This window comes from Equus caballus, chromosome 24, assembly GCF_041296265.1.
Source record: "Equus caballus isolate H_3958 breed thoroughbred chromosome 24, TB-T2T, whole genome shotgun sequence".
Classification (NCBI taxonomy): domain Eukaryota; kingdom Metazoa; phylum Chordata; class Mammalia; order Perissodactyla; family Equidae; genus Equus; species Equus caballus.
This window is the reverse complement of record NC_091707.1, coordinates 14,496,380-14,509,690: the sequence shown is the minus strand read 5'-3', so window position 1 is coordinate 14,509,690 and position 13,311 is coordinate 14,496,380. Positions and strand designations below refer to the sequence as shown.

General features: G+C 40.7%; 1 protein-coding gene across 9 annotated transcripts in view; it reads left to right on the top strand.

Moving 5' to 3' along the window:
- The window catches only part of DDHD1 (DDHD domain containing 1), an 85,654-nt gene extending 77,861 nt beyond the window's left edge, over window positions 1–7,793 (top strand). For 8 of the 9 annotated variants that reach the window (XM_023627750.2, XM_023627749.2, XM_023627753.2 and 5 more), the window contains one exon: window positions 5,110–7,793. In XM_023627750.2, coding sequence (XP_023483518.1) covers window positions 5,110–5,291 — 182 coding nt within the window. In that variant the 3' untranslated portion in view covers window positions 5,292–7,793. Of the gene's footprint in view, window positions 1–3,554; window positions 3,740–5,109 lie in introns of those variants that run through there. The other variant, XM_070249472.1, reaches the window with a different exon arrangement.
- Window positions 7,794–13,311: the final 5,518 nt, after the last annotated feature.

Below are 13,311 nucleotides of genomic sequence, written 5' to 3'. Positions count from 1 at the left end.
TATGGTATCTGTCAGGAATAGCATTCAGAGTATTGTGAAAATGAACTGCCTAGAGTTCTTCTGCTCATTGATAAACCGGATCAATTCTTCTATGAGATCAGCTTGAATGTTACCATTGTAGAGTATATGTATTTCCTTCCTGTATTTTCTTATCTTAAATGGTAGTGATCATGAAACCCAAGTATCGATGAGCCACTTAATATGCTAGAATACATGATGTTCCTGTACATGCCTACAAAGAAGGGCCTTTGGAGAGGGGAGAAAAGCATTAGGCTGCTTACTTTCTTCTCTTTGGACAATACTGGACAGTAGTCCTTTAGGACTAAAGGCTTCAAAGAGGTTCACTCTGCTTTTGGTGTAATACACTTAGATGTAAAAGGGTGTCACGGCATAAAGAATTGTCTCATTCCTAGTTATTTCAGATGTCAGATGCTACCAGGTAGGGCCATAGGCATGCCATAGCTGATAGCTGGTTTCAACACAAATATTTAATGTTTTGTTAGAGGGGTAGATCTGCTTAAAAAAAATTAGTATCATTGGATGCAAAAGATATTTTCAGTCTCCTAATTTTCAGCAGATTCTAAATGTATCACTAAGATTAATCTTAGCAGTTTAAAATTATTTTTATCATTAACTTCTCGTTTCTTTTTCCATAGCTCCTCTCTCTTGCCTTTTCTTTAATATTGGGTTTTGTCTTAACAAAAAATGTTACAGGTTTTTCTTTGGATTTTTAACTGCATCTAATTTTATAACTTCTGTATTTAATTGCTAATTTTCATTAATTTTTTTCTATTTTTAAAAGAAATTCTTGCTTGATACAAGTTTCAAAATAATGTTTTCATATAACAAGTTGATTTGGGGTTTTTTGCTCCATGGCAACAGTTTGCGTTGATCTAACTCAGTGATTTCACTTAAGAAGTGATCTTACATGAATGTTCTCTCTGGTCCCTGCTCATGTCCTATTCACTTCTGTAAAGAAATCACTGGATCTGTGCTTTTTGTATATTTATTTGGAGAAAGGAAAATTAATCTACTCATACATTGGTGCTGCATTCAAGTAGCCTTACATCCACTGTCTTAAAGCGATTCCAACTGCCCGAGCAATTAGACCACTAACCGTAGCTACACCACACTGGTTCAGATGGTCATGTGTATATGGCTTCTATTTTCTCCTCCCTTGTTGTTATTCATTCAACAATTTTATTAAGTGTTCACCATGAGCCAACATACCAGGGTAGTCAGTAGAAAAGATGCCCAGATGAAACAGACTTCAGTACTGCCCATAAAGATGTTAAATGCTACTGTAGAAATTAAAAATTTCCTAGAGGGCATGTACTTTACTAGGAAAGGTAGATAACTGCATAAATAATTGTAATATGTGGTAGAATGTGATGAACCACATAACGGAGGCACAGGTAAAGGACTCTGTCGGTTCTAAGGAATGAGAAAATACTTTCACCTGGAGAAATATGAAAGGCATTGTGGAAGTAGGATTTGGACATGCAGACAAAAAGACATTGCAGGGGAAGAAGCATCAGAAGCAGAAGCACAGAGGTGGGAAGCGTGGGTATACTGAGAATCAGAAGATGGTTTTCTTGACAAGAACCATGGGTGAGGGAAGGGGGTTCTGAATATGATTGAATAAAGTTTCTTAAACCAGATTGGAGAGGGTCCAACAAATCTGGCCGTCTCTTGGAGTTAGTTTGTATTCAAAATTTACCCATAGAACCTATATTTACCCACATAGCCCATGTGTGGTCAAATGTCAGGTATTTGAATGTCTTTCAGGGAAGATTAGTGTTGGGAAATTTTTTTTGGCAAGTATGACAACTGATTGTAAAACTCATTTTAGGATTTTTAGTTACTTTTTATCAAAGGATGACTGGAGAATAGTCTTAGACGCATTTGGAGCTATGATAATTCACAAAATGTAAACATTCTTTGAATGTCAGACACCTACCCTGTAGAAATGTATAGTCACCGTGAGGCAGCACAAAAATAAGAAGACATACCTTACCAACAAGAACTCTGAGCATAATCTTTCTTATTACAAATGAATCCTTCACCAGTCATTTGGAAACAGGGTTTCCTTCACTACTACTTTAAGTATTTTTCTTGGTGTCTTCCTAGAGCTGAAATCATGCAATTATGACCATAATTATTACTTACAAGTAAGATAACTTCTAAGATTTGTTGCACTTTTGAAAATTTCTCTCCAGGGAAGTTAAGATGCTTCCATTAAATGGTAGAAACCTGTCCAGTTAGTACACATATTACTAAGATGCTTACTTTCTATTCACATGTTATCTTTTTAATACTATATCCATGTTGACAAGCCTTGTGCATAAAAGGACTCTCTGATGAAAGCACAGGACTGGTGACACTATGTAGATTGCAGGGATTCACTTTGGGTCATGAGGAGGGGAAGTATGCCTGTATGTGTGACTCCCCAGAGAAGAAAATACAGTCGGCCCTCTGTATGCACAGGTGCGGAACCCACAGATACAGAGGGACAGCTAAGGAACTTGAGCATCCACGGATTTCGGTATCTTCAGGGAGTTCGGGAGCCAGTCCCCCGTGGATACCAAGGGACGACTGTGATCCATGTTTTAAAACAGTATAAGCAAACTGCTGCTGACTGTTAAAATCCCACAGTCTTTTTCTCATTTTTACTTCTCTTCAACTGCAGGAATCTCCTTCTTTTCTTTGTAGATAGAGAAACTCTAGCACTTAGGCACTCAAGAGAGAGAAAGAAGGACAAAGTGATGGCTTTATGTTCCCCTTTCTCTTTCACCTAACTCAGCAAGATAAACTAGCAAAAAAAACTACCAATTTGTGTGGCACCACCCATTCTTGAAATGGTGCTAATGGGAAAGTAGATCCAAGGCAACTCCATGTAGATTTGGGCCAGCGTTGGCTAAGAACGGATCTCACAGCACATAGAGACTGGTGCTGCCACGTAGAACCTCACTCCCTTGGGAATTCTGCCATCTCCATAAAAGGTGGAGGGAAGATGAGACATAGGCGCCCCTGCTTCCATCCATCCACCTGCAAACCAACACCTGTGGGGTCTGCTGCACCTGCAACCAGACTGCCTGGGCTAAACCTTTTAAGGAAGGCAAGAGACTAAAACAGGCTCATCAGGGACAAGCTGGCTGCCTGACTCCCGTTTTGATGGGGACAACCGACAGATAATAAGGATAGGGAAGGCCAGTCTAGTTAGCGACTGACTAAAGCTCCTGTGGGTGGCAGGAACAACAAAGGCATGTCATAGGACAATAATCAAATTTAGCACTTCAGTGTCTGGTGTTTGAGAGGCAGTGTTGCATAGCCATAATAGCATGTTAAGAGTAACACTTGTTATAACAGAAAAAAATCTCCTTTTCTTTACCTGTAAAACAATTCAGCTTAAGACTGTTGGAGTAGGAAGACATTCTACAGTGGCATTTGAAAGTGAATTCTTAGAAATTATAGCTTGGTGGTCTTCACCAGTATTAATGCGTATGTTTCCCATCTCTTCTGGTTTTCCTCTTATTTCTCCCTTTTTTTTTTAGTAACTAACTTCACCTTGACTCCTCTTCATCATGCTTGAGAGTTCCAGTTTCCTCTTTTTCATCTTCCTGTCTCTTGTGCCAGAATGTACCTAGAAATCTAACGCAAATGTCCCATGGAATATGAAAGATAAAAGATTAAGACATTACTGCTACCCCACAGTTGCACATACGGATTCCAGCTGCTTCTGACTTCTTGTGGATTAGTTTATCGTAATATAAATGAGCAAAATAGCAGTTACAAAAAACTTTATAAAACCTATGTCATTATATTTTATAGGTGTTTTATAAGCTAATTGGTATTTCTGCTGCTTAAGTGTGAACCTTATCTGAAAATGTATAGAGAGATCGATGGACATTCCTTGTCAGAAAAGCACCATTAAATAAAAAAATAGCAGCTGTATATGCATTTTTGGTCTTGTCACAAAATACCTGTTTAAAATAAGCATTAGCTAAACAGTGAGATGAAATCCTCCTCAAGAGAGATGTGATTTCCTACGAAGGGTTACCGAATTCCCAGTGTAAAGCAAAACCTGACTTTCTCCAACATCCTTAATTTTTGCCAGTTTTTACTTTTCACATCCTCTGGCATTCTGAACAAAGAACAGACTGAGTGTCTGAGTGGTGGTGATTTGGTTGTTTTTGTTTTTAAGATAGACCCTTCAAAATACCATAGGGGTCATTGACAGTTTTAAGGAGTTTCTGAAGATCAAAATATTTTTCTATGTGTTTTGTCGCTAAGGATTTATTAAATGAATCGATTGCATTTCTCCTATAGCCTTCTTTTGTTAAGATGATTTTTCTCTAACAGATATTGCAGGCACTTTCTGTGGGTTTTAGAAAAGACTTGATTGAATTCACTGAAGTGTTTGAGGACAGCAGTTACAAATGCAGTCCTTCCTCCCCGTTCCTCCCGCCACCCAGTGGGTGCTTTCATGGAGTAGACATTTACTGAGCACCTGTATGCCCCGGCACAGGGTAGGCCCTATTGACTGGATGGAGGCTAGGGTGGGTCATACTGCCTTTGGGGAGTTCAGCCAAGTGGGGAAGAAAACGTTCTAGGACTGTGAAGAGATGCTGGTGTTCTAGCACATCCCCAGAGAGCCAGTTGCTGTATCGGGCCTCCCCATGACGGAGCCGTTGAGCGCCCTGTGGCCCTCTCACAGGCATCATGGCGTGTAAGCCTGGCCCGTGATTGCGCAAGAGGGCTGTTTTCCTTACTTTACCCACTAGGCACACAGATTAAATGGGAAAGCCAGGAGTTGAGCCGAGAGTCTTTACTCCAAATATACTCTGATGCCACGTGAATGTTTTTGTTTTCTTCCTTTATATTCCATATTGATCTGGACTTGCAAAGGAAAGGACTCCACCGAATAGAATCCTGGGCTACTAAGGCCCTGAGTGTTTTTTCCCATAAGATTAAACTGAAAAGTCACTTAAAAAGAAAAAAATTAGGCGAATCACTTGTATTAGTTAAATTGTTATTCTCAACTCTAGTAAGTCTTTATAGACACTATCTTATTGTCATACGTATTCATTTGACTCCTTTTCTTTTCAGTGGAACTGGATCACAGAATCGATTTTGAGCTCAGAGAAGGCCTCGTGGAGAGCCGCTATTGGTCAGCTGTCACCTCGCACACGGCCTATTGGTCATCCTTGGATGTTGCCCTCTTTCTTTTAACCTTCATGCACAAGCATGAGCACAATAACAATGCAAAACCCAGTTTGGATCCTGTCTGAACTCTTGAAGGACATTAATGGCCCAAAACTCATTTTTTTCTGTTAAAATATGTGTGTCAAGGTATGGAGACTTCAGGTTTAAGTATGTTCCAATTTTGTTTAGAGCAAGAAATATTTGCATTTAAAAGCACTTTATTTTATTCTAAAAACAAAACATTTTTTCAGTCCGAAAGAAGTTATTTACAGGTTTCATCATTTTAATTGTCAGTCTGACAGAAACCCCTGCAGAGAATCAAGCAAGAAGTGAAGCAGGTTTGGGCGAACTGCAGGGTTATAAATCACAATCTAATCTCTCCCAAATATAGAGGCATATTAATGGGTTGAAGCTTATGTATTAACCAAAGTATGTTAGAAATCTAGAACGGTCAAGGTCCAGTGTGTTCTATGTAAAGATCAGGAGGTGGTATCATTGTTCGGATTTCTAGGAAAGCTTCCATTTCCAAAATGCCTTTGAAAGAAGAGTATGACAGATTGAAAGTGTTTGAATTTAACTTGTTTGGAAAAACTAAAAAAGAAACAAAATGTTTGAACTACTGTATTTATAATTTATTACCTCTGACTAATTGCTTTATTTAAGTTATGAAACATTGCATTTTTTTAAATGTTTCCTTTGAACAATTTAAGAACCATATTTATTTTCTACAGTGTTGTCTTTTTTCTCAGAACTCCATCTTTGTACTCTTCAGATGAATATGTAGACAGTGTGGCATACTTTGAGTAATTTTTCATTATAAACTTGTAGTTCCACACAAATAACACTAGTTCAATTGTATTGGGAAAAAATTAACTTTATATTACATCACATGTACCTCAGAAGAAGTAAAAGTTTTCTGAACTTGACAGAGTACTCCATAATGAGTACATTTCATTAACTTTATTGGAAAATTAGTAAACTACTTTGGAGTAGGGAGTGTGACAGCTATTTTAAATATATAAAAATCTTTGTGCCAAACAATTAAAATATATAAAGGGATAGAATTCCACTAACAAATTTTATTTTCAAAATGTTTAAGAAAACATGATTGAGACACACGGCACAATAGGTCAGGATTCCAAGGCATTGGGAGAATTTTCCTCAGCTGCAATTGTTTCCACAGTGCTTTTCATCTGAGGAGCTCAAAGTGCTTTACGATTCAATAATCTATGTAGTAGCTCCTTGAGGCAAGTTTTTCTCATGTTACATGTTAATACACTAAGGCACCAAAACATTTAAAGTGTCCTGAATTAGATTACAGAGCAAAGCAGAAGAGCCCCAATTGAAGCCAGACCACGTTCTTTTATATGCTGTTAAGCCACTAGTAATTCATATGTGACCTCTTAGTTCGCAAACAATAATAAGTAGTTGCAATTCGTAATTTGGAGAAATGACTGAAGCCAATATTTTACCCTTCCTGTCTTATACATTCTTGGGTTCTCACCCACAAAGGAGGAGTTACTAGAGGGGATTGGTAGCCATCTCTGCCACAACCAACCCTCACTTCTGAGTAGCTTCCACCAGGTTTCACTTAAGGTGCTGTCTTTGCTTATCTTGCAAGGATTTTTCTTGGCCTCCCAGTATCACTGTCAAACTGGGAGCGAAGCTGGTCAGTTGCACATCTCACCTACTCCTTTCTTTATAAGATAGTAAAATCTGTAGCTTACCTGTAAGCTTTACTCAGCACCATCAGTCCTCTTGTCTATTTTGGCCTTTCACTGAATTTGCACAACATAACAAAGCACTTCTTTTTAGTATTTAAAAAGATCCCAAGGCTCCGTGACCAAATATGTGACTCACTAAGAAATCCGTGCTATAAAAGGCTTCTGATGAGATCTTAGCAGCGCTGACGCAGTCTCTGTCGGATCAGAGAGTCCTGTGAGCTCGGGCCACTTTCATACCCTGTTTATTTCATAGGTCTAAGTTAGTTCTCGGAATATTAAACTCATGTCTCATATGACTGGATCATTGAAGATACCTGAGCATATGTTGCTGTGGGTGGTATGACACTCAAATGCCTACAAGCTCCAGAGGATTCATTCTTAACCACTACGGTGTGAAGAGTCCTTTTCACCTAAGAGTGAAAGTCTATCAAACCTTTTAATTTGATATTGAGTAAAAAGAAACATATTCCCATAGCTATGAAATATGTCTGCTTCCCTTTTTTCATATTGAGAAAAAATCAGATTTAACCATGTGGAGTTTATTTGAATTGTTGAAAAAGCAACATTCAAAACCGCTTTTTCAAAATGAGATATTCTGCATTACTGGACGGATATTTTGCTTTCAGTTCATTATTTCATCCATAGAGATGGTGATTTTGACTTTACAGTACTCTTGTTTCCATGTCTCTGCATGTTATCACGGAATGTACTTGTATATACTAACGTAATATACAGAATATGTGTAATTCTGGCTTGATTTAGAAGCTAAGTCAGTTACTGAGTAACATTTTGCAGCTTTATTTCAGCAAGTACTAAACTGGCCAAAAAGTTCTGGTTTTGATACCATTAAAATTTTATTCTCTATTTTGTGTACACGCTATGATGATTCTTCTAAGTACTGGGCAGATCGTTCGATTTTAATCCACTTAGGTTCCCAAGAGTTATTTAAACTTAGAATAAGGAGAATCTTTTGGATTAAATCTTGCTTTATTTTTACTTTAAAATTAGGCTTTGCTAAAGCCTTTTGTTGTTAGTTCATAGCTTTATTTTCAGCGGTAACCATGCTTATGTTATAATCCAGTGTTACTGTAGTTTAGAACATAATTACAAAATGTACTGGGTTTCCCAATAACTACTCCTCAAATGTGAAGCAAGCCTTCGGAATCTTACATTTTACTTCTATTAAACAGCATCTGTCAGTCTTTGGGAATTCTCACCCTGAATATGTTCTTTTGAAGGCCTCAGACAGTGATGTGTACACAGTCATCTTCATCTTCATTCTCTTTTTTTCTCTGTTGTTTCCTCTTTGGGAACTGAAGCGTCCTGGTCCTCATAGCATTGAACACACCATATCCCAGCTTTGCATCCTCCCAAAGAGTAGACAGAAGAATCGTCAATGCGCTCTCTTGTCAGCCAGTTCCAGCGTTCATTCCGGTGACGGAACGCAAGCTGCTTAAAGTGGAGGCAGACCAAACCTAGAGGTTGCACCATTAAGGCCTACAGGAGAGGAAAAATGATTGAGTTGCTTTTTTTTTCTTCTCCCCAAAGCCCTCTGGTGCATAGTTGTAGATTCTAGCTGTGAGTGCCTCTGGTTGTGCCATGTGGGACACTGCCTCAGTGTGGCCTGACAAGCGGCGCCATGTCCGCACCCAGGATCAGAACCAGGAAACCCTGGGCCTCTGAAGTGGAGCATGTGACCTTAACCACTCGACCACGGGGTCAAGCCCCTGACTTGCTTTTAATTAATTGGGTTGGTTAATATTTCTGTCTTCTCAGCTACTAATGAATAAGGCATTTGGACAATTGAGAAAACTAATTTGTATGTCTTAAAATTGTTTTTGAATAATCCTTTTTTAAAGATTGGCACCTAAGCTAACAGCTGTTGCCAGTCTTCTTTCCTTTTTTTATTCTCCCCAAAGCCTCCCAGTACACAGTTGTAGATTCTAGCTGTGAGTGCCTCTGGTTGTGGCATGTGGGACGCCGCCTCAGCGTGGCCTGATGAGCGGTGCCATGTCCACGCCCAGGATCTAAACCGGCGAAACCCTGGGCCACTGAAGCAGAGCACCCAAACTTAACCGCTCAGCCACAGGGCCACCCTGAATAATCTTTTGTCGTTATGGACATGGGACTGAAGAAGGAATATATGATGTTAAAGAAGAGTCAAGGCAGAACTAGAAAGAGGCTGCAGTCATACACTGGAGAAAGAACTAGAATGTGACTAAACTGAGTGTAGGGTAGTTGACTTTTGTGGTTATTCTCAAATTGTGTCTAATCCATTTTCTGCTGTCATCCCGGGGCCTCATGGTCTGCCAGGAATTGGATGGTATACTCTGGCTCAATTTGAAACACATAGATTAAAATATTTTTATGGTTATGGGCAATACGTATAGTTTCCTAACGTTTTATAATAATTTGCCTACATAAAAACCTTTTGCTGTGCCTACAAAGAGCAGATTTGACAGGAAGCACTCCCCTGAGCTCTGTTACCTCTGGATGGGTCTGGGGAGCCAATACAGCCATGCTGTCTCCCTGCATTCTTCTTTTGCATTGGTCAAGGGAAAAGGAAGTTGTCAAGGAGATGCAGCGTTGAGCTTAGAGCAGTGTGCAGAATGGCAGGGGCATGGAATTTCGTCTGAGGTCTCATTTAGAAAATGTTAGTGCAGTGGTAGAAACATCTTGGTTATATACATCCTGTTTCAGTGGATGTTGGTGATCATTTTCAAAGAATCCTAAAATTTCAGGCTTTGTCCAGATTTTAGAGGTTATATAGCCCAGTTCTGTTTTAGTTTCATGTGAGCATTTAAATAACATGAAGTTCATGAGAAGTAAAGTGAGGGGCGGCATTGAGTGGTGGCATGTGAGGCTCAGCCCAAATGCTCAGTGGTGGACTGAATACACAACAGCAGAGGAGGGAAGAGGTGGAGTCCCGAAGGGCCAGCCCCGTTAGCAAGGCAGACTTCTAAAGCTGGCATGGGTGGGGAGGGCATTCCCCAAAGCGTGTTCTGCACATGTTAACAGCTGTTGTCTCAGAAAGTAAGTTTGAGAAATGCAGTTAAAGATTCCTTTACAGCAGGACGTGAGGAGCCTTTGATGCACTCAGTGCAGTGTGACACTATCTGGTGCTGGGGCGGGGGCAGTTTTTCCAAACTTAGCTAACCAGAGTTATGTTTATTGGAATATTCTTAGAGAAATGCTGATCATATTTAATCCCTGCATTTTACAGAGATTGATTCCTTCATTTGACAAGTGGGTGTTCCCACCCTGTAAGATCCCATGGCCAGCCAAAGACGGTCAGAATTTGAACCTGGCTCCCTGAGTCCCAGCTGTGTCTTACTCCGTCCTGCCTCTTTCCTTCCCCTAGTTAACAGGGAACTGCTGAAGGACAGGAACCAGCTCTCTGCATCTTTTGTGCCTCGTCCCCACTCCCCACCCTCTTGTGTGACCTGACACTGTTTGTGCTGCAGCCTCTCAACAGATAGCTGTAAGCCTGAGTCTCCAGTGGTCACCTTGTTTCCAGGCCCTCATAAACGAGTGACCTGCCAGGCCTGGACAGACTTCCTTCCATATCTCAGATTCACAAGATCCTGGAGAAAGAAAAGCAAAAGAATAAGAAAATTAAATAAATTAAAAACACAAAATACCCAGGAAACGTGGTGTTAGTTGTCCATTCTGGTGACAAATGCAAACTTGGTAGGGAGACAAGTTGCACAGTGTTGAATGTTTGGTATTCCTTTCCATAGTGTTTATATGTTGCCCTTTCATCAATTCAGGACAAGTAGATAGATCCCTTCTAAAACTGTTCCATCACAGGTTAACTAATAGAAATTTTAAAATTTAAATACTGTACTTTTTGGAGAATAGAAGAGTTTTTGCTGCTCTGTGTGTGTATGTGTGTGAGAGAGTGAGTGTGTATGTGTGTGTTTTCCCCAAAAATAGTCTCTTGGCAGAGACGTAGCATGCACTTTTCCTCTGCCTTTGTATTTGAATGGGGGGAATGAGCTTAGTACTGTCTGTTACCTTCTGGTTTTTCGTTTATGCATAACAGGGTGCAGCTCACTTCCTCCCCACCCTACCGTTGTCAGGGCATGTGGGGACGCTATTTAGGAAGGGTACATCTGGTCTTCTGTTGGAGTAAGATGAAAAACAAGTGTGTTAGTACTTCAGCTTTAATGCTTTCTCCTGGATGAGCATCATTCATACCTTTCCTTGATTACACCCACATACACTACCATCTCTGCTTCATCTTTGAAAATATTTGACTCCCTGTGACCATTTTCTGGTCCTAAGGCTGTCATAATAAATCCAAACTCTGCCAGTAAGAGTCTGGGGCGTTTTTTGCTTTTTGCTCCTACGTAGATTTCTCAGAAGCAGCCAGCACTGTGACTCCCCTGAGAGCCATGTGTCGCTTCCCCCTCCGGCGTCCAGGACCTGTTCTCACGTTCAGGCTCCCACACAGCACCAGGGGCTGTCAGTGACTGCAGGAAAACTCTTAGAAGCTGACCTTTGTCTTTTCTCTTTCTTTTGTTGCCTCTCATGTTCAATAGTCGAGGCAGGGTAGTTTTCTTAGAATCTTCAATTTTCCTGACGCATTAGTCCTGTTCTATCTCTGCGGTGAGCAGCTTGGATGGCAAAAAAACAAAAAACAAAAAACCATAACTTTCATTTTAGATTGTCCAGTTTTGATTTTTCTTATTTGGAACTAGTGCGTGCACATAGTTCAAGGAAGTGAGAGGTAAATGTAGTTTTCTCCTGGCCTGACTGTGTTTCTCTTGCTGAATTGACCCATTCATTATCTCGTTCACCAGAAGCATGTAGCTGTGCCCCACGTTAAACAACCTCAAAGAGTAGGCTGTTCCAAGCATTCCTGGAAACGTAATTCTGATCCCGTACAGTTCATGGTAATCTTCCCAAAAAGTTTATGAAGAGTGAAAGATATTAAAATCCAGCTATTCATGAGCCGTGGTCACCCACACTGCCTCTTACCAGGAGGGTTGGTGGCCACCGTGGCACACTCCTTCCTCGAGAACATCAGAGGATAGAGTATGTGTATGGGAGAAGATTGACACATTCTCATCTTGGAGCATATAATCCATTCACAACTTGTGAGTCCAGGGTTCAAGAGTTATCTTTCAGACTAATCTGAACATGTGGTAACTGATAGAAAATTAACTCCAAGAACCAGTGCAGACTGGGGCCAACTGCTACTAATTCCCACTTAACCTCTCACTCCCACGTCCTTTGTTGGTGCCAGAGTAACAGAAAAGTAGGTTCTAGATGTACGTTGTAAGAATCTAGGAATTTCAGTGCTGGACAAAAGTAATTCCCTGAATGGATACTGATCTGGGATTGGGAAGTAAATGGCCAGGATGTAGGACTACATATAGGATTGAAGTGGGACAGTTGTGTGGACTGGAGAAAGAAAAGGCGAACGTTGGGAAGGAAAGAGACTTGGTATGTGGTCGTGATGATCTGACAGCTCAGATGTTTCAGAAAAGCTAGCCCAGGGGCTGTTTCTGAGAAAGGGAGAATAGAGTGATAGGTCTGATCACAACATTCCTTCAATTGAAGCCCTTTGACGACGCCAGTTTCACTGGAGGCTCCCCACAACCTAGCCCAACCCAGCTCCTCTGCCTGACCTCCCACTGCCTGGCCTCAGCAGTCATATTTCTATTACAGCAAGCTGTGCACCACTCGTCTAAGAATGCATGCATTTTAGTTATTGTAGTGGTTACCCGTTGTGTTTGTCTGCCCAACATCCTATTTCTCCTCTTGGGTCCTTTCCTCCCCATCTCCTTATGAGGTACCGCCCTAGCCCTGCCTATTCCCTGTTCTCATAGGCAGCCAATCCTATAAAACTCTCCTTGCAACTCTTTCCCACCCCTGGTTAAAATTATGTTCTGCTTTGTATGAGCCCCTGTTAACACAGCTCAATCACAGCAATGTCTGTACCATGGTCAGGTGATGGGTACATGATTCAGGTCAGACCATATTTCCCACCCCATGAGCCACAGTGATTAGCCCAGAGATAGGCACATGACCCAAACTAGACCAAGTAGATGCCTTCCATGGGATTTTATTTGCTAGCCCCAAACTGCAGATAGCTTTCCATGGCTCTTAAGTATAATCCAGTGGCTCATGGTGTGATGTGAGCTTGGAGCCATCTGCAACACGGATTATGTCCATCTGTGTGGGAGAAGGAAGTGTACACATGAAGGCCAAGAGCTCCTGGAGAGCTGAAGAAAATGCCACCCCCAGATTTCCCAGTTATACCTTCCTTCTATTTGCTTAAGCTATTTTGAGATGAGTTTCTGTTTCTTGGATCCAGAAGAGTTCAAATTAATTATCGTTCAACCAAAAATAACCTCCACAGCCCTAGTGGAAA